This window comes from Mytilus edulis, chromosome 12, assembly GCF_963676685.1.
Source record: "Mytilus edulis chromosome 12, xbMytEdul2.2, whole genome shotgun sequence".
NCBI classification, from domain to species: Eukaryota; Metazoa; Mollusca; class Bivalvia; order Mytilida; family Mytilidae; genus Mytilus; species Mytilus edulis.
Window position 1 is genome coordinate 48,617,241 of NC_092355.1, and position 24,263 is coordinate 48,641,503.

Genomic DNA, 24,263 nt, shown 5'->3' on the forward strand with positions numbered 1-24,263 from the left:
CTGCAATATAAAACCTTTGAATAAGAATCAGAGATTTTTTTAAATCAGATTTCACCAGATTTTACATTTTAAAATAGAATAATTATATTTATTAATAGTACCATAAACACTTGTCTGTGTTTGTTTATGTTCAACGCCTGTTGATGAACATATGGTTGCATACCTGATTGTTATTGTATGATTTGATCGATTTTTGTATGTCCCAATGCAGGTATTCTACTCGTATACTTGAGGGTAGGATTGTGATTTTCATGCCGAGTTTTATTATAAACAATCAATATTTTTAATAACGTCATTCAACGTTTTGTTTTACTGAATAGGGGAGAGGCTAAGTTTCCAAAGTGACATTAAAACTCGTAAGTAAAAAACAAACTGACAATGCTATGACAAAAACGAAAAACGACAAAAAGACAAACAGCAATATAAAACATAGCACACTAAAGACTGAGCAATCCGAACCATACCAATAACCCGGGAGGATCTCATGTGCTCTGCAAGGGAAAGCATTTCACACTCTACTAGTGGCACCCGACGTGTTGCATATTTAAGTGCAAATCCGATGAAAAGTCTAATTCATCTATACTTAGTACAAGGGCCGTGATTCCGCAAAAAGTCAATCAATCGCAACCAAACGCAAACAAAAAATCAGCCTCAAATCCACAAACTCAAGTATTTTGACTTCAATATGATGACATTGTATGGTAATTTTTAATATCAAAAGGCCTATATTGGAGGTCAAAGGTAAGCACTGAAAGCTTCATTAGACACCAATGATATAGGAGAAAGTGTTAAAATACAAGTTCACAAATTTATTTTTGTGTTGAAACGATGACCCCTCTCAATACTACCAATGATAATGACTTATTAACCATTGTGCACGAGCAATTACGTCGTTACTGTAGTCATTATGTGTTGATCCTACGTCCAATCCGCCCCAACTCTGTACATTGCCTAAACCAAAGTTGTATGCAGCCACTCCTCCTTAAATGAAAAATATTCATGTAAAAGTGTTACTTTATAATAAAAAAATCTTTAGTTGCCATTGAAAAAAAAGTTTCCTCCTAAAATAAATCTATACATATATATTCTATATATTGACCAAGAGTGTATGTCTGTTATTTAATTTCAAAAGAGTCATATGCTTGTGGTTGATACCTGAAATTCTATTTTTATGATTTTAAAAGTGAGTCAGCAGTCATTCTTTTTTTTTCTTAAATTAATTGTAAATCCTATTAACCTATTGTTTGATGACGGTTTTGTTTTTGTAGAATGGGAAGGAGCTGAAAAAAATATATCAAATATGTACATGTGTGCACATATAATTTAGCAAATACTATTTGAATATTCTTTCCAGGTCTTCATCATGGAATGACTTGAATCCGGAAAATGTCTTCTAAAACACTCTTTTGTTAAGAAGGATGACATCCATGACATTACACCATTTAAGGATGAGGAAATAACATAAAAATGCGGTGCACACTGAATAACCCGCGTAGCTTGTTATTTAATAGTTTGCACCACATTTTTTATGTTATTTCGTAGAGACAGAACAAATATTACAGTCAAACCTTATAATTTAATTCTGAATTCCATTTTCAAGGAGTAAATCGTGAAAAAATCGTTGATGAAGTCACGGTCACATGACAAAATTAAGGCTATGAGTTGATAGACAAAAAACTTTCAGCCAATCAGAAGACGTGTTACATCCAAAATTAAATTATTTGATAATGATAACATAAAACTATGGGTACCAGATATGGAACTAACTATTTCATATGACGACAAACCTTGTAGCGCTTGTGCATCCGACCAGGAATGATGTTTACGTTTCACACCTTGTATATTTGGTACTAGGACATGCTGTGTCATAGCGTTTATGTGGTCACAGCTGTCCCAGTGGTAAGATGTACATGTTTTGTGTATACTATGTAGTGGGTTAGCATTGATGTCACACTGGAATGAAGAGTAGGCAATTTAATAATGCATAAAATTTTAGAAATGAAATATGTTAAAATTGATTACTGTAAGGGTCAGGTACACTACAACAACAAAAAAAAAAAAAAAAACAAGAACAAATGTACCCAATCAGTAAGTAGCAAGGAACGTATCAGCCTTATTTGTTTAGACTGTTGTGATAGGGTCATATTTCCACTGAAACTCCTTGTCATAACATATTATATTCGCAACAATATGATAAAAAAAGTTAAGTAAGTATTTCATACATTTTGTTTTCTCTCTTTTTTTTTTCATTTGTATTCATAACGCTCAGATTTAATTCTTTTAACACGAAGACCAAAGAGCATCTACTATTATAGGTAAAAATTCCTCAAATTTTCATAAAAATATTTCTTTCTTTGTTGCTATATTCATTACCTTTTCCCATGAAACGTACATTCTAATGTATTTTCATGCAATCTATTTTCTATGTATCATTCAATGCACAGCTAACATATCAGCTTTCATTAAAATTGAACCACCTTAAGCCTGAAACTCTGTTTGTTTAATACATATTCATACCTGTATTACAATATAAACCTTTTTAAGAATGACACATATTAACTTTGTGTACAATTGCAGTTCTCCCTCTCTCAAAAAGCATCTAATATATATCATTTGTACAAAAACTACAAGTAAACATTTGACAATAAGTTTTTACCTACTATCAATTATATACATTTAATGAAATTCTAATTAAACTCAGGCCTGAACATTGCAAATCTGATTCTTTGATTCCTTAAGTCTCACGATACTCAGCAGCAGAATATGGCGATTTATTCATGTTTTAATTTCGGAGAATAATGATAAGCATAAAGGAAGTGAGAACAGTTTTTAATTGCATATTCTTTTTACCTGCATGATACCGTAGGCGTTATGATGATCACCCCAACCGTTTGTACTATATAAAAGCTTTCCAGCACGAGATTCTCGGCTAGCAAGGCCAGCAATAACTGCAGGATGTATACCTATAAAACAATCATTCGACTTTATGAAAGTTATCAAATTTTCAAAGTAAACATGAATATCACATGCCTTTTCAAATTCCTGAATAATAAAATAAGACTTTAAAAAAATGACTTTAAAGAGTAATTTATCGGAACAAAATATAGTTGTTTCGTATATAATAGTAGAATGAAATTACAGCTATTACAACATGCCAGTTGGAGTTAAAAAAAAAACGATATAAAAAGGTGATCTTCAAATTTCTCGGATTTTGTCAAATCAAAGCTGCATACTCTTTTATTTTGTTTATTCCGTAGGATCAAAATTTTCTTGCAAGCAAATGCAATGTTAATACATAGGGACAAAACTGAAACAATCAGGAGGGTAGACTGAAAACAATATCAATATAAATACTTACAGTTATTAGCTCCTGCTTGTACATAACAAGATTTTCGTTTATTGATCTCAGCAATATCCTGATCAATAGCTTGATGAGAACCTGCCATGCCTTTTAAACACAGAGCATATCATATTTAAACATTTTACAACCTCAACCATAAAATTCATAACATGCATAGTTTCCTAAAAATGAAAAAAAACTTAATAAGAGCCTTCTAATTTTATTAAGTTCCTTCTACCAGCAAGACATTGAGGTTTTACCATCAAAACTTTGAATTGTAACTTTGAAAGATGAATGAGAAAATTCAATGAAAAACCAACATATACCAGACAAAACTCTTGGATATCGCAAAACCGTCAGACAGTTTGAACGCTTACTTTACACTTTTAAAATATTGTTGAAAATCTAATAATACTGTTGGGAGTTTATCTGGTAATATATATTTGAATGTAGTTTGAATTTTCGGTAGCGTTTAGACAAGTGGCTTAATTTAAATATATGAAACTTTGATGACGTTTTAAATCTTTGTTTACAGAAACACTGATAATTTTAAAGAGATTATGTTCAAATAATTAGAAGACAATGTTTGCAAACAAATGAAATATTATCCCAGTATCTAGAATATCGGAACACATTGATTAAGGCTTCATAATATTTGCTTCTTTATATAGAACGAGATACAATTTTTGACCTGAAATTAGCGACCGAATGTCATCTTGAAATGATAAATCGCTTTGCATTAAGATACCACCATCTTTTGAAAACTCAACCATACTTAATTTTAAATGCTGACCAATTGCCAACTTTTGACCCAAATAATTGTTTTTTTTAACCATTTACACATCTATTTGACATATTACTTAAACATGAATTTCCTGAAAGTAATGGTGTTTTATTAGATTTCCTTTTTTTGTATCGTCTTGTCTTTGTCCAAAAGACTTCTACAATGTTCTACAATACGTCTTCTTTTAATAATGTCGAAACTCCGATATAATGGTAACGTTGTCTCTGCTACGCAACGCTGACTGTTGGGTTTGATTAATGTATTCCTTACCTCCATATGCACTGCCCATTCCTGTTGGATGAAGCTGTGTCACATCACCATGACAATTATAGTCTGCAACATAAAATTTGCATATGTAATATTCTGATATATTTTCTTCTTTAAAAATCAAATATCAACAACATTTATATTGTGATTAATCAACATATCGCATGATATCTAAAATATATTATATGTTACACAAAAGCGTTACGGGTCCACTACACCTTAGCTTTGATGATTATTCAGATTTTTTGCGTGTTTGATTGAGATAGAGAGTTGAAGAAAAAACACCAAAAAAACCCAATATTTGAATTGTGAGACTCTACTCATCATTTTATATATAATGAAGCACCTATGTTACAACATCCATTTTTGAGAAGGAATAGTGCCTTAAGCATATCACAAGATAATACTCTATATTTGAGCATGCAACATTTTGTTTTGAAGACTATGCCCCCTTTTTATAATTTGTATTACTATCTTTCCAGTTTTAAATGAGGGAACATTCAAATTGTATTTTCATTTATGTTTAACATTATAAAAATAAAAAGATGTGGTATGATTGACAATATGAAGACTTTTCGCAAGAGATCAAATGACACCGATATAAACAGCTATACGGCCTTCAACAATGTACAAAGTGCATACCGCATACATATAGTCAGCTATAAAAGACCCCAACATGATAAACGTAGAACAATCAAAACGAGAAAACTAACGGTCTAATTTATATGCAAAAGAGTGAACGAAAAACAAATATGTTAAACAGCAACAAAAGACAACCACTGAACTGTAGGGTTGTGAATTAAGACAGGCACATGCTGAATATGGCAGAGTTTAACTCGTTTGAAGGCACCAGTCCTCCCCTAACCTGGGACATTGGTGTATTAGTACAAAATAAGAACAAACTATAACCATCAGTTGAAATAGGCTTAACTCATCAGATCGATCCAAAGCAGAAAACATACTTATACTTCCACTATTGGATGGGGTTCTTGTTGCTTGATATTTAGTCTTTTGTTATAGACAGGCGAAAGATAACAAAAGAACATTCAAACTCATATCTACAGAAATCCTATTGCTTATATATGTTTATGATAACGTAACTAGTGAAGTACGATTTGTCTAACTTTACGGAAAAGTAGACTTTCCTCACTTTTTTATTTGGTTCTTGTTGGTGAATATTTAGTTTTATGTTAAAGAGAGGAAAAAAGTTACCAAATGGACATCCTAATTCATAAATCGAAAATAAAACTGACAACGTCATGTCTCCGAAAAGAAGGTGCCCAGGAGTACAGCTGTACACATACCACCACTATGACCACGTAGAAAACTAAAGACTGACCAATACGAACCCAATCAAATACTAGGGTGATCGCAGGTGCACCTGAAGGATAAGCAGATTCTACTTCATATGTGACACTCGTCGTGTTGGTCATGTTAGTACAAACCCGGTTCAGAGTCTAATTCGGTAGGTCACGTTCGGGGAAAAGTGAACAAAACTATTATCTGTTTTGTACCTCTGTTGTAATTTTCGTGTTTTGCAGTTCGTCATTTCAGAATATAATGCATTATGGGTAATATTTTCCAAAGTGTTCACCAAAACGTGGTGATTGGTTAAACACATCATAAACAATGAAAATTCAACAAATGAAGTCACACTTTTTTTTCATTTAAGGGTACTAATGAACTACTCCATAGGCCTTTAGATTCTGAAACGGCCAATGGTACAGCGCTTTGACTGTCTTTATTCAAATTTCAAAAATGGTTTCCCCTCGTTTCCTATATTTTAACTTTAAACTTGCAACAATGTTAAAACAATCATACATTATAATTTATTTATTTCTGACCGTAATAGATTAACATATTTAACAAAAAAGATAACAGCAATCACAAAATAGTATTTTACAGTAAACCGGACCACTCCAACCACCAAAAACCACAAAAACCACCAAACCTAAATATTTAGGCAAGTTCAAAACGAGCTCGCTACTGTGTAAAAGAGGGACGAAAAATACAAAAGGGACAGTCAAACTCATAAATCTAAAACAAACTTACAACGCCATGGCTAAAAATGAAAAAGACAAACAGAAAAACAATAGTAAACATGACACAACATAGAAAACTAAAGAATAAACAACACGAACCCCACCAAAAACTAGGGGTGATCTCAGGTGCTCCGGAAGGGTAAGCAGATCCTGCTCCACATGTGGCACCCGTCATGTTGCTTATGTGATTTCAAAATTTTAATCCGGTAAATAGTCTAATTCGGTAGGTCACATTCATGAAAGGGAAGGGAATTGTAGTTACGACGTAAGGAACATATCCGATATCATTTGTGAAACGGTTATTCCATAACGGTCAACCAACTCGTGATGGCGTCCGTAAAATTTACGAAGGGATGATTTCAACTTCACCTTTTGGAACTCTTGGTTTAATAGCTTCCTTGTGAGCAGCAACCCTCTATCAAGAAAATCATGATAGGAAATGCAAGCACGGGAATATCGTATCAATTGGGAGATATATACCCCGTATGTAGGTGCTGCTGGAATGTTGCTTCTTAGAAATGGAAAGTTCACAATTGGAAAGCTGAAATCATCTCTTTCAGCGTAAAATTTGTTTTCAACCGACCCTCATTGTCAATTTCTAGATGTAAGTCAAGATATGAAGCCGACTTAACTGTATCTGCAGTATCCTTTATCTCTAGTTCGATGGGATAGATGCGTTCCACATAGTCACCAAATTTTGAATTGTTTAGTGAAAGAACATCATCTATATAGCGGAAAGTAGAGTTAAAGGATATTGCTAATTTCTTATCTTTCTTCATAAGAAGTTCCTGCATGAAGTCAGCCTCATAATAATGAAGAAACAAGTCGGCAAGTAGAGGGGCACAGTTTGTTCCCATAGGAATGCCGACAGTCTGTTGAAAAACACGTCTTCCGAACGTAACAAATATGTTGTCAATCAAGAAATCAAGCATCTTGATAATATCAGTTTCAGAGAATTTTTGTAATGAATGCTTAAATACATGGAATAATTCAAAATAAGACATCTTTGATTTTATAACGTTTCACCCTATATCATAAACCCATCAATACCAATCATACACTTGTCAGATCCATTCAATATTAACAGACATAAAAACGTAGGACAGGGACCAATGCGATTGCGCTTTAAACATAAATCTTGATTTTTCCTGTGTTTCTTTTGTGTGATTTTTTCCATTTTCTACATTTGAAAATGCCTGTACCAGGTGAGGAATATGACAGTTCTTGTCCATTCGTTTTTGATCCGTTTTGTTATTTGATTTTGCCATGTGATTATGGACTTTCCGAATTGATTTTCCTCTAAGTTCAGTATTTTTGTGATTTTACTTTTTTCTATCTTTTAAATATCACGAACTATCACAGGTAGAAGGCAAAATAAGCTTGAGGTTATCTGAATTGAATTAATTTCGTTTTGAAATCAAATGTAAAAATAAATTTGAAATCCAAAGACTTTTAACACTGTCGTACTATAAAAAAAAACACGATCACCATAATATGTGATATCGAATTATCAATACTTTCTTTATTTGAAAAATTCTTGTACATTTTGATTATTGTTCATAAAAGATCTTCAATCTTTAAAATATAAAATGGTTTTCTGCATTCACAGAAGTCCTGAATTCATACATCTACTACATAATTACAAAGGAGGAATGCTGGTATTTGTAGTTAGATAGTATGATATGCCGAAAATGTGTTTGATAATGATCTTATTTAGAGGGTGTGTTATTTTTCTAATATTTTATAAATAAATGCATATGTAAACTTTCATAAATATATTATGAAATATATTTCTTTATGAATATTTCAAAAAATATTTACTTACTCGCTGCATCAATTGCAAATATTATTGCAGATAAAAGGAATAAAGTTTTCATTGCTTTACAGTATTCGACCTACAAACCAGTTGTGACTTAGGTGGCCCTATAATCTCGAATGATAAGATAATTTGTCACCTTGCATGCATTATCAAGGCTACTTGGATTCCGTTTATAGAAATGTCAAATCAAAGGTTGATCGGAAAGGTTTAACATGTTTAAGTAGTACTTATAATATATATTGTGTATCAATGAAAATAATGTATACTAATTTTTTTACATAATCCATTGCTTCTGGCTGCCTTGGGTATTTGTGACAAGAAAACATGTATTGAAAACTTTTATCAAGAATAGTGGGATATATGACAATTAGTACAAGTTGATCAGTAAAATATCCAAAACAAACAAATACACCTCCCCATCAAGAAAAAAACCCCAAAAAAACAAACAAAAAAAAGAGAACAAAAAAAGAACGAAGAAAAGAAAAAACTATTAAGGAGAAATTAGTTGTTTACTTACTTTTATATGACATGTGAAATGTGAAGTGGATCAGTTGTATTAACACAGTTTTCAGAAGAAAAAAAAAATTGTTCGTTTTTAACATATATTTATTGAAATTTTGTGTTTTGTTCCGGAATACTTATAATAACTTGTACACACAATCTTTTACCTTGTTTTGGTTTTTAAAGATTTATATTGCAACTGGAACAAGTTCTGTTGTCTTCATTTCCTTGATACAGCGAGAAAGTAATATTTTGTCAAGCTTGTATTTCGTCTCAGACATGGATGGAAAATAATGAATTAATTTTGTTTATTTACATTTTAATACCTATAATTCTTGTTGCACTTGTTAGCTGTAATGTAAGAACACGTCTGATATCGTGACGAGGAACTCACGTAGTTCTGTAAACGTGAACCATTGAATTTTCTGTATTAGTATATCTGTAGTTCAGTACATATGTAAATAGCCTTATCGTTATCACAATTTGATACTTGAATGGTCTTAATTTCGCACAACAAACAACATCGCCACGTGTGAGGTTTGAATTGGTGTAGAGACGACTTGAGGTTTAAGTCATAATTGTACACTAAGGTACGTATAACCCACCCTAGATCTGCCTGAATTCCTCAATTTGGATCAAGTACAACTTTTAGAGAACATATATATGTAAGCCCAAGAGCCAGAATTCCGGCCATCAGAACTCCATCAGAACCAGAAAAAACTCTGGGTATTTGTATGATTTAACAAAAATGAAAGAGAGGACATTAGTACATGCAGCATTGTATGTCTTGGCTACCATTTAACGACCCATAAAAGCTTCAAAATGACACTCATTTACATGACAACATGTATACTACAAACAAGTTCATTAATCTGAGAATTTATTCAAACATTAAACGAAACAAATGATTTTGTGTTGTATGACATGTAGGACTTCTCTGTAGATACTACCACTGATGATGACTAATAAGCCATTGTGCACGTGCAATGACGTCATTGCTGTGGTCATTATGTGTTGTTCCTACGTCCAAACTGGTCCAAGTTTGTACATTGCCTAATCCAAAGTTGTATGCAGCCACTCCTCCTTAATAAAAAATATAATCTGAATCATTCAAAGTTTTCATTAGCAAATGATAAATTATATTTTCTCTACAAATAAGATTCCTAGAATTAAAAAATCGAAAATGTTAATATATTTTTTTTTCACATTGATAAGGAAAAACTTATTTTATTCTTATTTTTATATCTATGTTTGGGAATGACTTTACCTCAGAAGATATATATCACACTGAATGAAGGATGCAGGGTAGTCAACTTCTGCTAATTCGTAATGTTTGAGTGCATTTATTATCAAGTATTTTTTCAATAATACAGAAACGAGATAAATAATTGATTATTCAGGTAATAAGTCATCGAGATAAGTGTATACCAATTTTATCATATTTTTGATAACGAAACCTTTTCTCTCCCATTTTTCTTAGCAACAATAAACATCATTCAAAACATCAAAACAATGAAGACATACCTTGTAATGTCTTCTCACTCGACCACGTTTGATGTTTATGTAACACATCTTTTATGTTACGTACTAGCACATACTTTGTCATAGCATTTATGTGATCACAACTATTCCATGGGTAAGATGTACATGTTTTGTTGATAAAATGCAGTGGGTCAGCATTGATGTCGCACTGAAAAAACGTCAACTTTATTTAAATGTGTATGAAATTATCAAAATGAAATATGCTATACACTATCTGTATTATTAAGAATTAAACCTCGGCGAATATTTCAAAGTTCAAGGCACTTAGTAATTAACTAGCTTTCAGACATCAATATATCAAGATAAGTAAGATCTTTGTAGGATTTTTTTAAAAGGTCTAGGAAGTATTTTTTTTATTTGTTTATAAGAGACCACCAATGCAAACATCTACAATGATCAATAACTGTTCATATTTTGTTTTATGATAATATGTTCTTGACATTAAAGGATTTCTCACTTAAATAACTTGGTAATTATCACAAATGTAAATGCTACTATATTTTAAAATTGCAATCAACTATATAGCATTCATGCTTACTTTCATTATAATGATTACTCCTAAACTTTACATCAAACATGCTGCTCTGTTATTATAATATGGTCCTTTTAGGATAAAATAATATGAATTGTTTTTATTAAAGCACACACTCTCTGATATGCCTCTAATATAATACATTCGCTCCACACCCATACCAAATTTTAAATATATTTATTGACTAAGAAAGTATGTTAAAATGCATAGAAATGTGTTTATGTATATCTTATTTTGATGATATAGAAGGAAACTTATCACAGTATGACATATTCTTTCTACCTGCATGATACCATAAGCGTTGTGGTTGTCACCCCATCCGTGTGTACTATACAAAAGTTTTCCAGCACGAGATTCACGGCTAGCGACAGCAGCAATAACGGCTGGATGTATACCTGTCAATATATTTGTAAACACTATTTGTATAACATGTATAATAGTTATCAAATCAGTGAAATATTTTCTAAGACTTGTACTTTACCGAATGTAAAATATGAAATAGTTACAAGACAGATAATATCGGCAGAAACAAAATGACATTGAAAATAAGGTACAAGCTGCAACACTAAAAACTTTGTAACCTGCATATGCAGTAAAAGTATAAGGCCCATCATTCATGACATTTGTGTAAGTTTTGAAAAAACTTGAAATTCCGACAAATTTGCATTTTTAGTTATGAATTAACACCTTCTTTTTATAAAAAAAAGTGTGCCTTGCGCCGAAAGCCTGTCCATCATATTTTAGTGTGGGACGAACTGGCAAGAGAACAGGGGTAAACAATAACCCTATAAGTTCACGTGGGCATGCACATGCTAATTATGATAACAGCTACCCTTGAATCAGGAATATAAGCATAACTTCACATATCAACTTTTTAAACGAGGTTAAGCGAGGAATAAAGTTAAATAGCATATTAAAGTATATACTAGTATTCATAAACCCTTTGCATTATAATTCCATTAAAACATTACGAAAGGCAGTCCCCTGTGAAAAGTTACTAAACTATAAATCCCGTTTGCCTGCAAGTGCCGTAAAAATAACCAACTATTTTGTATTCAAAAGTAAGAACACATAGGTAAATGACTTTTGGCACTATTTTTCCGATTTGAACATGTCCTTATCCGGCATAAAACGGACGAAATTGGGTGTTTAAAGTCTTCAAAATGGTGACAGAGGTTTTTGTGTTTTATACCCGAATCACATTTATTTAACGATTTTTTTATTTCCATTTACATATTTCTGATACAAAGATTCCATTTGTAAACGTACAATGCACTCAAACTTTTGTTGGACGGTTATTACTACTCCATTGTTGAAAACTTCACAATATGCGGCGGCTATAAAACAATGACATGGGGTTCGTTTCACAAAAATGTGCAACAAAATTTACTCGTAAGTCATGAACAATTCAGTAAGCATCGGATCATTTTGTTTTTGTGAAATGCAGGCCTGTGATCGATTCTTCTGGGACGTTGAATCAATTATGTATACAAATTAGTTCAATAAAAGGCAGCTTTGACTGTATAGGTAAACATTGAAATTGGGGGGTTAATATTTGTAAGTAATTATGCTTGTTTCATACTTATATTCATTAAGGGGACAACAGGGACTGTAAAACCTGAACTTGGTAACTTAAGAATTATGGGTTGAACCCTATCGGTTCCAATTGACTTACTTATGTCTAAATTTTCTAAAACATTTAACAATGTTTAAAATGCTTTTATTTGTAACAATTTATAATACTATGTCAGAATGTTAATAAAAAAATAAAAAAATAAAAAAAATAATATAAAGCATTTACAATACCAGGAAATGATGATATAAAACCATCAATTTAGGTATACCTACAGATACTAGCTCCTGTTTGTAAATAACAAGATTGATGTTTATTGATTTCAGCTGTATCCTGGCGAATATGCTGACGAGAGGCTGCAATGCCTTTAAAACACAGAACCATGCATCTAAGAAAAACATCTAGCAATTTCAACCAGTGAAATCATCATGCGTATCAAAGATGTGATCCGTATTTATTTAATCATATTGCGAATCCTTTTTTTATATGTTTGTTTATACTCAAAGTACTTAAAACTGAAACAAATTGCATTTGTCAAAACAATAATGTATTATCAATGTTTTCCAGATATGTTATGACGCACCCAGTCTGGACTTCCAATATTAGCCTGACATAACGTCACATACGCATACATGATTTGGGTATTAGTTAATAGATCAAGACAGTGCATTTTTCGTGACTGTGTATTATCCATTGGAACATATTACAACATGGATTACCGTTTAGTGTCTATAGACGATAACCCAATGATAAAGATGGAAAAGGTCATGTTGTAATTGGTATTAAAAAAGGGTTGAAAAAAGGAAATTAAATTAAATATCGATATGTGTCTGATTGCACATTTGAATATACAAAGCAAATGATTGGTGAGAATAGAAGGTATTGATTAATACAATTCAATTCAATTCAATATTTTATTGGAAAGAGCACAATAGAGGCGTGATCCAAATACAGACAGTTATAATATTAAAACAACATATAAATGAAATAAAGATGCATGTAACAACAAGGCATAAACCAATTCTATGGATACCATTACAATGTAAACTGATATTGATACCATAAACTTATACATCAGTATTATTCTAAATTTTCATAACTTTACTTAAAACACACAATCACCTATATAAGATATATGTGTATATGCACGAACTACTGTAAAAGATTATATATCTGATGAAACGGTATGGTGGTCTCTCAAATCAAGAGCTTCTCCAATATACATACAAATAGATTTTAATTCTTTTTCAGACATAAGATTTAACATTTTGGTAAAATTTTCATCCAAGTTATTTGAATTAATATCATTAATTTTATATTTAAATCTAATTTTGTTATATTGTGGACATTCAGTCAAGAAATGTATCTCATTTTCAATTTTTCCTGTGCAAAATTTACAAAATCTCTCATTAGAGGGTATTTTTGGTCTTGCATACCTACCAGTTCCTATTGCTAATGAGTATGCACTTATTCTTAATTCGATTTAAAGGGCTCGACCATTAAATCGCGTTATCAGAGGAAGACCAGCAATAGTTCATTAGCAGGTCAAAGCAGACGCGCATGTCTAAATTTATTACACTACATATAAATTAACTGCTCTTGCATTCTCATCACAAATATTGCAAACGCTATCTTCAAGGATTTATATTGATCTAAGGTCAGACTATTGATTTAATTTATTATACACATGATTACTTGATATTAATTTTAATACATTCAATCGATTTTATTTGTTTATGTTTATATTATGTCTATATAACGAATTATGATTTTTAATTTAATTTAATTTTAGTTTCATTCACATTATTGCTTTGTCTTTTATTGAGGCATCTAATGTTGATGCTATCCACGCTAATTGCATTTTGTTATGCAGATTATTTTGGCAACTTCCTATGAGGTATGTAATTTATATTTAATATTCGATGCACGCCGGGAGTCATCTAATATGGCTAGACAATACAATTATACATGGTACACCTAATTGCTATTTGATGTTGCAAATTATTTAAGAGAATTATACTTAACTATGCTTCCGTTAAGAAATATTTGGTAAATGCTTTAAATTGACATTTGATTAATTGATTTATCATCAGTTCTTTTCCGTCACAGATATCGCGTTGTTTATTTCATGTTTACTTTTATATTTAGTTAAACATATATTTTAGGATTGGTAACTATTTTTTATTTTACACTGTGTTTATTTATTGGAAGGTTAGTGATGCCTAGGGGAAAAACTGTCGCGAGGGGAAAAGGAGTTAAAAGAAGGAGAACAGCCCGTGTTACTGATAATGACAGGACAGCTGCACTGTCTCAAACAGAACATGATGTAGTGCCGCCACGGACGCAAATTACAACATCTAATGCATCAGGACCATCTACCACATTTAACAGTTCAGTGGATTTACCGAATAATGAAGAGTCGTATTCACAAACCATCAATGAACAAGGTACATTTCAAAATTTTGAATCTAATGTTAATTCTGTACATGAAATTGCTAGCATCAGCAATGATTTGGGTAATAATGTTTCTTGCAATATCAGACAAAAAATCTTAAATGGTGAATATATTGATCTGGGTTGTTTATTGTCGAACCCAGTACCTATTGATGATAATTCTAATACTTTAATAATAAAAGATGGTGTTCTACAATCTAAACCAAAAGCATCAACAGTCAAGATTAATAGTATTAGTCAGTGGACTGATGCATTTCTGATTTTCATTGATATTTACCTGTCAAGTCATTTGAGAGAGGCAAGAGGGCTTCTGAAATACATGAGTAACATACGACTGGGAGCTAGTAGGGTTCCCGGTTTAGGCTGGAAGAGATATGACGAGCAATTCCGTTTAAAAAAAATAAGAATGCCGTCTTGTAACTGGGGAACAGTTGATTTAGAGCTTTGGTTACTCTTCATGTATGATGATAGCACACAACTTAATCCAAACCCTGTAACTAATGCGTATAAATGTTATGATTATAACAATGGATCCTGTACTAGGCCTAACTGTCATTATTCACATAGTTGTTTACGTTGTTCAGGTATTCACCCATCGGTAAACTGTACACGATATGGTGCTCAGACAAATTTTAATTTTAGGCGTGGTCCTAGATTCGCTGCTGGACAACCAAATAACAGTTCGCAACGAGGCTCGAGTGCTAATCCAAGGGCAGCTGTCAGATTCCAGCGACCACCTTTCCACGGTTCATTCAATCGCTAATACGCCAATTAAATTTGATGTTCTTTGCAAGTTTCTGGAAAATTATAGTAATAAAACAGTTGCTTCAGAATTATATTTGGGATTTTTGGAAGGTTTTCGTCTAAATTATACTGGACCTAGGATGACTACTGATTGTAGAAATCTAGTTTCTGTTTTTGGCAATGAAGTTGAAGTTGCAAAAAAAGTTTTGAAAGAAATTAATTTGGGAAGAATAGCTGGTCCATTTAACAATATACCACTTTTTAATCTAAGATTGTCTCCGATTGGCTTATGTCCCAAAAAGGATGGTTCTTGGAGGCTTATACAGCATTTATCATACCCACACGGTTTAAGCGTAAATGATTATATTGATAAGGGCTTGTGTTCTGTGACTTATACGCCGTTTGACCATGCACTAGATATGGTGGGTAGCCAAGGAAAGTTCGCCCTAATTGGAAAAAAAGATATCAGCTCGGCATTTAGGCTTTTACCAGTAAACCCGGATGATTTCGAGTTATTGGGTTTCAAATTTTTGGACTTTTACTTCGTGGACCGCTGTTTGCCTCAAGGTTGTAGTCTGTCTTGCGCAACGTTTTGAGAAATTCTCAACATTTCTAGAATGTATCTTTAAGGACAAAACTGGATCCGAAAGTGTTATACACTACTTAGATGATTTTTTGTTTGCAGGCCCGGGGACTGATTCAACTTGCCTTAACCTGATGAGTGAATTTGATTGTTTATGTGATCGTTTAGGAGTTCCTTTGGCACATGACAAGACCGTCGGTCCAACTCATGTTCTTACTTTTTTGGGGCTTGAAATTAATACAATTGAAATGTCTGTAAAAATTCCCAAAGAGGAATTGTTGAAATTGAAAACAATAATTTCAAATTTGTTAGGCAAAAAAAGAACAACATTACGTGTTCTCCAGTCTTTTACAGGCATTTTGAATTTTTGTTCGAGAGTGATCCCTACGGGTAGGGCATTCAACAGACGTTTTTATGATGCAATGTCAGGAATATCAAATCCTCGGCACCATATAAGGCTCACTGCGTCAATTAAGGAAGACATAAGGTTGTGGTCGTTATTTTTAGATTGTTTTAATGGCAAATTTTATTTTCCCGATTCCGATTGGATATCAAATGTTGATATGGAGTTATTTACTGATAGTGCTGGGAGTGCGTTTGGTGGATGTGCTTCGTATTTACATCCTAATTGGGCTTTCTTTCCTTGGCCGTCATATTGGTTAGGTTGCGATATATTAAAGGACATTACATTTTTAGAGTCATTGCCTATTGTTTTAGCCTTTCATTTGTGGTATGCGATCTTTGCGAATAAGAAAATTATCTTACACGTTGACAATAAAGCACTTGTTCATAACTTGAATTCTAAAACGTCTAGATCAAGAAGGGTAATGCATATTCTTCGTCCTTTAGTCTTAAAAGCTATGGTTTATAATATTCAGTTCAAAGCAATGCATATTACATCAAACAAAAACTGTATTGCGGATGCAATTTCTCGTCAACAGTGGCCACGGTTTCGTCGCATGTCACCAGAGGCGCTACAAGAACCAGAAAAGGTCCCACAGTCTTTTCTTCAAGTGATCTCAAATTTGAATCCAACAAGTTGTTAACGGCGTCAATCTCACCAAACACAAGTGACACTTATGAAACTGCTGTCAGGTCATTTGATCAATTTAGATCTTCACACGGACATGCCATTGTTTGGCCACCCTCACTTAATGTTATCTGTAACTTTATAGCATATTTATCTGTGCGAGGTTATGCTCCGTCTACTGCCAAGTCTTATATTTTTGGTATAGCCTTTAAATGTAAAATGTTAAATATTACTGACAACACTCACAATTTTATAATTAAGAAAATGTTAATTGGAATGGAAAGGCTTGACAAACGAGTGGATTCAAGATTGCCAATTACACCACAGATTTTAGATAAATTGATTTCACTATAACCATCTGTATGTCTCTCACAATATGAGACCTTATTGTTTTCGGGGTTGTTTAGTTTGGCGTATTTTGGTTTTTTCAGGATAGGGGAATTAGTAGTCAATAAATCACTGGCACATTCTCACACTTTGTCGTTAGATGATTTTAGTTTTTCAGACAATAACGTTTCTATCAACCTTAAATTTTCAAAAACTGATCAGTTAGGCAAAGGTAGTTTAATAATTATACCTTCAATTAATTCTCATGTATGTCCTGTTCATCTATTAAAGAAATATTTTATTGCCAGGCCCAAAACCATTGGTGTTGCATTCATACACTTCGGTGGAAACTATGTTACACGTTATCAGTTTAACGCTGTTCTAAAGAAAGCTCTGAATGTGGCGAATATTACATCGGATAATTTTCAAAGTCATAGTTTTAGGATCGGAGCTGCATCTCAGTCTTCGAAAATGGGGTTTTCTGATGATGAAATTCAGGATTTTGGTCGTTGGGAATCAAAAGCTTATAAAAGATATATCAGAATACCAACGCTAAAGTTAGCAAGTCAAATTTAATATGTGTCATCATTTATTTGTTTGTATATATTGTACATAATTGATTTGAAATTTGAATACTCGCCTGATCGTCACTTTAAGACTTTCAGGTCAACAAAAGAGTGTTTGGTTGGTGGGTTCTTCAATCATCAAACATGCATTTGTACATGCTAGAAAGTCTGTCGATGGTGTAAATTTAGGTTTGGAACGAATAAAATCTACAATATGGTGGCAAGGAAAAAGTGGAATGAGGATTTGTGAGATAATACCCAAAGTCAAACATTTGCTTACACTTGAAGAACCCCCGCAAGTATTAGTATTTCACTGTGGTGGAAATGATATCGGACAAAAAGTGTCATGTGTATTAGGACACGATATTTTAAAAGTAATTGATTGCCTTCGGGTCTTACTACCAAAGTCAAAATTTGTTTGGTCTCAAATTTTACCCAGATTGAAATACAGGAATGAGATTGTACATAGATCTTTGAACAGAACTAGAGTTAGATTAAATAGTTTAGTAGCTACATATATCATCAAACATGGCGGTGCTTATATTAGATATCCAGAAATATCTGAAGACAACCCAGATTTATTTTTAGACGGTGTTCATTTATCAGATATCGGAAATAATTTGTTTTTGTATAGGTTACAGCAAGGTTTATTTGACATTATAAAATTTTCACATACAATTTGTCCACAAAACGGCGAAGTAGGTCCATGGCTTCGGGAATCTGTTAGCTTGTAGTCACGGCGGTCAGATTCTTTAACATACAGGTTTTTTATTTTCAAATAAATCACCTTCATAGTACTGGTTGGCGGTAACAATTTTCGAAACATTCTGTTATGACAGAAAATTTCGAATTTGTTTAGTGGCGGACTTTATAGGCTGCACCAGTACCGATAAACTTGATTTATTATTATTTAATTTAGAACATTAATGCATTTCTTCATTTACACTTCAAACGTAGTTTTTCATGTTGATTTTGGACATCTGTTGCCAGGGTTCAATTCAGCACACTATTAATTCATAATTTCATTACATTTTAGTTTTATTTCAATTTTAATTATCTATTATATTTTGAAGATTTGATTTATAATTTTAATTTACGGTTACCCAAAGACCCTTTGTTCATGGGTTGGTAACCGACAGAAGCCGTGATCTTACTTCGCCAATAAATATATATTATTTTTAACATGTGTTATCTCTTATAATTCGATTTAAAGGGCTCGACCATTAAATCGCGTTATCAGAGGAAGACCAGCAATAGTTCATTAGCAGGTCAAAGCAGACGCGCATGTCTAAATTTATTACACTACATATAAATTAACTGCTCTTGCATTCTCATCACAAATATTGCAAACGCTATCTTCAAGGATTTATATTGATCTAAGGTCAGACTATTGATTTAATTTATTATACACATGATTACTTGATACCCACCCAGCCTCTCCCTTTTATTTTCGATACTGCTGTTTTTGTTCTTATTTTACAGATTTATGTGTGTCGTCTGTACATATACTTCAACTTTAAAGAAAACCTGTCACGGCTTCTGGATTCGTTTGTGTTTATGTAAACACAATTAACCGAACTACGACCTCCATATGGTGAAGTGATAATGTCTGACAATAATAATGCACTGACCAAAGATGATTTTATGACCGTCTGTTGCCAGAGGTCATGAACGGCGGACTTTATAGGCTGCACCAGTACCGATAAACTTGATTTATTATTATTTAATTTAGAACATTAATCCATTTCTTCATTTACACTTCAAACGTAGTTTTTCATGTTGATTTTGGACATCTGTTGCCAGGGTTCAATTCAGCACACTATTAATTCATAATTTCATTACATTTTAGTTTTATTTCAATTTTAATTATCTATTATATTTTGAAGATTTGATTTATAATTTTAATTTACGGTTACCCAAAGACCCTTTGTTCATGGGTTGGTAACCGACAGAAGCCGTGATCTTACTTCGCCAATAAATATATATTATTTTTAACATGTGTTATCTCTTATAATTTAGTGAGTTTTTTCTAAGGTATTTAGGAATATTAAGGTTAAAATATTCTTGTTGTTCAAATTTAGTATAAATTTTACTAAAAAATAAAAGTTTACCACAGTTTCCATCTTTTATCTTAGATAGTTCAAATATAATTTTATTTTTGTAGAAATCTTCTAGTTTCTGTTTGAAATTACTATTACAATGCTTATTTAAGGGTATTCCAATATATTTCATTTATTCAGATAGTTTATTCATGTTATTAGACAATGATTTTTCTCTAAAACAATGTTTATTAGACCATTAATTTTTAAACAATACAATGTTTATTAGACCATGAGTTTTCTCTAATACAATGAAACTCCACTTGGTTACATGTAAACAGACGACATTCGGCAAAATGAAAAAAATGGTTGATTTCAGACAAATATCTAATTAAGATGTGAAATTTAATCTTTTATATCCCAGTGTACAATAGTATTTTTACAGAGATTATTCTAGTTAATGTGCAAATAAAATAAAATCATACATATTTTAAAGTCGGGCATACTGGACGTACGGTGACTTATAGTTGTAAAATTTTACTTCTTGTGGTCTCAGATATGATCGTTCATGGTCTCTTGACAATCATACCACACCTTTTTTGTTGTTTTATATTGTATATCATCATTCGATTTGTTTCCAGGAATAGTATTAGTGATGTTATTTTTGTTTAATGACCATTTATTCGTCAGTTTGACATTTGTTTGTGTATTATTTTTCAATTGACTGCTACAACATATTTCCCTTTATTCATGTCTGCCTTTTTTCTTACCTCCACGTGAATGGGCCATTACTGTTGGATGAAGATGGGTCACATCACCATGACAGTTATAGTCTACAAAAGATGGTTCACATCACCATGACAATTATAGTCTGCAAGAGATGGGTCACATCACCATGACAATTATAGTCTGCAAGAGATGGGTCACATGGCCATGACAATAATAGTCTGCAAGGTACAACTTGACAACATAGTATGCTGGTATGCTGGTATATTTCAAAAACCAGAACAATTTTTTTAATCATTTTACCAAATATGAACAATGGACAGGCATAAGATGAAAAGTAACAACAATATAGATATAGATATACTAGAAAACACCCGCGAAATCGCGGACATTGAGGGTGTGGTTGAAAGTATGTAAACTGTTGTAGGACTAAGATTTTCAGGAAAGGTATCAGAAGACAGTTACATACATGGGGAATGACACTCTTTTTTTCACCCTCTCCCTTTTTCCAATGTCCACTATATTTTGTTCTCTGTTAATTTCAATAATTATCGAGATTTTCTGAATGCTATGATCATACATTTACTATAAATAACGTGTTTTTGCTATTTACAATCAATTCCATGTTTACCATCCACTGCGATCACTGATCTGTTACATATAGATTCACATAAAGAGTCAGGCTCGATAAAATATATATCCGTGACAATCTTGGATAGTAAACGTGGAATGGATAGTATACAGAAAAACGCGAAAAATAATTGTCCTGTCCCAAAGTACTAATTTATATGAAAAGTTCTGCGACATTTATTTAAAAACAAAATCCTAACCCTAAACGGAAGTCCTATCTTTGACTTGAAAAATCCTTCCGATGACGGAAATAATATCCGGACGTCTTTATTTTACTTTTCTTCCCACAATTATCCAAACTGAAAATTGATAAGCAAGGATGGCATGCTGATTAATTATTGTGGAAGAAAATAGAAGCGACACACAAAATGAAGTCGTCTCCTTAAATAGTATAGATACAACGTAATTTAAATTATCTGTTAAGAACTTAACTTATGCACTACAACTGAGTTCAAACGAAAAACCAAAGAGTTTAAATGTGGTTTTCTAAATTTTATAGTATGGACTGAGATTTGAAACACAAAATCAAAGATTTAACCTTGTTAATAAACTCATGCAAATACACATGAAGCTGTTATCTTATAATTGAGAAAGAATGACGCCAGTGTTGATAAAAGTCTTTAATCCATTTGATTTAAAACTTTTGTTGTTGGTATGCATTGGTATGCCTAAAAACGTTCAAGTGCCAAACGAGGATATATTCAAATCGTATTATTTATTTTCTGTTTAACGTACGTTTAACCTTAAATTGTAAAAACGCACATATTTGCTACACTTTTTTTAATTGTAAATATGACTGATAAGAATGTCGATTAGTAAAGGTTATGATATTGTAAACATTTAACCAATAAGTATGAAGAAACATGCAAAGAAAGCAAGGCTTTTCAGAATTAATCTTCAAGATTTTGGGCAATTTGTGTTTCATGCCTTAGAATTATCAAGGATGACTATTGTAGCAAGACTATTATTTTTTTCTTCTTTTGTTTTTAAATGAAAATATTTGTTACAAATTTGATATTAACTAAAATACATGTATACTTATTACTTTCATTGAATGTTTACTTACTTGCTGCTTCAGCTACATACAACACAACAGAAAACAAAAATAAGACTTTCATTGCTTCAACAACTGTGTTCGACGTACAAACAAAATGTGACTGAATCATATGTTTAATCGTATTATATACCACTAGATAATACGGCACCGTTGCTGCAATGTAAAGGTCATTTTGTAAATAAAACACATAGGCTTCAGGTGAAAGGGTCTGGACCGGATTATTCAAAGTTTACTTAGTTCCAAGTTGACGTACCTTTGTTCTTAGTTTAGGTCAAAGTTTACATTTCTCACTTTCAACATAGAACTGACAAATGCTGACTTGGAACTGAGAAATTCAAGTGTGATGAGAAAAATATCGGGTTGGGAGTAAGAGATGTCAATTTTGAAAGGAGCAAAGGAAAGGAATAATCCAAATATAGAATATCACAACCGGTCTTTTACTACATTTTGAAAATGTACTACACATACAAAATGTGTTATATATGAATAAAACAAAAATAAGATAAACATTTTTTCTGTCATTCAGATATTTAGATCATGATATGCATGAATGATTTAATAACATTTTAAAATTATGTATCTATTTAAAAAAAAAGGAATTTGATAGTTTTTTTTAATTTTAACTAAAGTAGTTAATAAAACATTTATGTATTGCAGTGCTGTGTATTTGATATTGAAGATACCTTAAATGTTCAAAAAACTTACACTGTTTTGCTGAATAATAATGATATAACTTGAAGTGTAATTCGATTGTAAGAATATGTAACAGAATTGAAATTATAATGAGAAAGTTCGAAAAGTAATTATATACTTGAGGTTTAATACCACCAAATCACAGTACGTCACATCCGGTTGCAAAAGAAAAAGGGACAGTTGTAGGAAATTGATCATACATTTTATTGAAAAGATGTCTGCGTCACAAACATATATCTTTGTTCTTTCTATAAAAGCACCAATATTTTTGTATTTGCTGTTTCTATAGAATATTTTGAAAACCTGAGGTTATATGGTTACAAAAGCTTGTACAAAGGTAAAAAAAAGGGGTAAAAAAATTATTGGTAAACTTCCTATGATACATGTAGTTACTTTCTTAAATGCAATGAAATGTTATGTGAAATTTTGTCCATAGTACTGGATAGGACAAAACTTTGCTCATACCAAGCATTTTTTTATTTGAAACAAAGAAAAATATTGCAAACTTTTTTGAAAAGTGCTAATTCAACAAATACTAAAAGGGGAAATCAATGGGGGAATTACACCTGTGCACAATATGCATACATCATTCTATTTTCTAACCATGTCTTGCATGATTTTGGTACATATCTACATATGAATCAATCTAGTTTTTGAACATGCCTATCATTATAACAGTATAAAATAACTTGTCTTAACAGTTTTAGATTTGACACATACTTGGTTTTAATTCATATTAGTATTTCTATACATCATCAGAAGGAAATATGAATACTCAAGCTAACTACATATAATTCGTATATTTTTTAAATCTCAATCTATGTTCATGTAGCTTTATACTCACAAACTATTCCAAAATACAACTTCGAAATATTTTACCTACAAAAGTTTTACTTAACAGCAACTACTAACTAGATCTTTTGGAACCTTTTAACGTTAAGAAAGCAACAATTAATCTATCGCCCCTCTTTTAAAAAATTTGAAGAGAGGATGAGGAATGGTTTATATTAATGC

At 32.0% G+C, this 24,263-nt stretch overlaps 3 protein-coding genes and 1 pseudogene across 4 annotated transcripts; 2 read left to right on the top strand and 2 right to left on the bottom strand.

Moving 5' to 3' along the window:
• Window positions 1–796: 796 nt before the first annotated feature.
• Window positions 797–8,374, bottom strand: LOC139498684 (glycine, glutamate and proline-rich protein-like). The gene is made up of 6 exons (XM_071287206.1): window positions 8,259–8,374; window positions 4,395–4,457; window positions 3,359–3,448; window positions 2,851–2,963; window positions 1,788–1,953; window positions 797–981 (listed from the first exon to the last, which is right to left on the bottom strand). The coding sequence occupies exons 1-6, from the start codon at window positions 8,308–8,310 to the stop codon at window positions 845–847; spliced, it is 621 nt and encodes a 206-aa protein (XP_071143307.1). The 5' UTR covers window positions 8,311–8,374; the 3' UTR covers window positions 797–844.
• Window positions 8,375–9,699: 1,325 nt separating this feature from the next.
• Window positions 9,700–22,617, bottom strand: LOC139498685 (glycine, glutamate and proline-rich protein-like). The gene is made up of 6 exons (XM_071287208.1): window positions 22,566–22,617; window positions 20,914–20,976; window positions 12,676–12,765; window positions 11,110–11,222; window positions 10,278–10,443; window positions 9,700–9,836 (listed from the first exon to the last, which is right to left on the bottom strand). The coding sequence occupies exons 1-6, from the start codon at window positions 22,615–22,617 to the stop codon at window positions 9,700–9,702; spliced, it is 621 nt and encodes a 206-aa protein (XP_071143309.1).
• LOC139498683 (uncharacterized) lies at window positions 13,881–20,099 on the top strand. Of its 2 annotated transcripts, none has more exons than XM_071287204.1 (2): window positions 13,881–14,057; window positions 14,612–20,099. In XM_071287204.1, exon 2 carries the CDS (start codon window positions 14,619–14,621, stop codon window positions 15,615–15,617), a length of 999 nt encoding a protein of 332 aa, XP_071143305.1. In that variant the 5' UTR covers window positions 13,881–14,057; window positions 14,612–14,618; the 3' UTR covers window positions 15,618–20,099. The 2 variants fall into 2 exon arrangements, with proteins under 2 accessions (XP_071143305.1, XP_071143306.1); XM_071287205.1 differs by having other exon boundaries at window positions 14,617–20,099.
• LOC139499271 (uncharacterized) lies at window positions 15,888–20,099 on the top strand (annotated as a pseudogene).
• Window positions 22,618–24,263: the final 1,646 nt, after the last annotated feature.

Bases quoted from the DNA above. Each gene is read 5' to 3' on its own strand.
- LOC139498685 (XM_071287208.1), bottom strand. From the start codon at position 22,617: ATGAAAGTCTTATTTTTGTTTTCTGTTGTGTTGTATGTAGCTGAAGCA. The intron at 10,444-11,109 runs GTAGAAAGAATA...ACGTTTTTTCAG, and splicing joins ACGCTTATGGTATCATGCAG to TGCGACATCAATGCTGACCC. The intron at 9,837-10,277 runs GTATGTCTTCAT...TTTTTTATTAAG, and splicing joins GAGTGAGAAGACATTACAAG to GAGGAGTGGCTGCATACAAC.
- LOC139498684 (XM_071287206.1), bottom strand. From the start codon at position 8,310: ATGAAAACTTTATTCCTTTTATCTGCAATAATATTTGCAATTGATGCA. The intron at 3,449-4,394 runs GTAAGGAATACA...TGTGTTTAAAAG, and splicing joins AATGGGCAGTGCATATGGAG to GCATGGCAGGTTCTCATCAA. The intron at 1,954-2,850 runs GTAAAAAGAATA...TCTTCATTCCAG, and splicing joins ACGCCTACGGTATCATGCAG to TGTGACATCAATGCTAACCC.
- LOC139498683 (XM_071287204.1), top strand. From the start codon at position 14,619: ATGCCTAGGGGAAAAACTGTCGCGAGGGGAAAAGGAGTTAAAAGAAGG.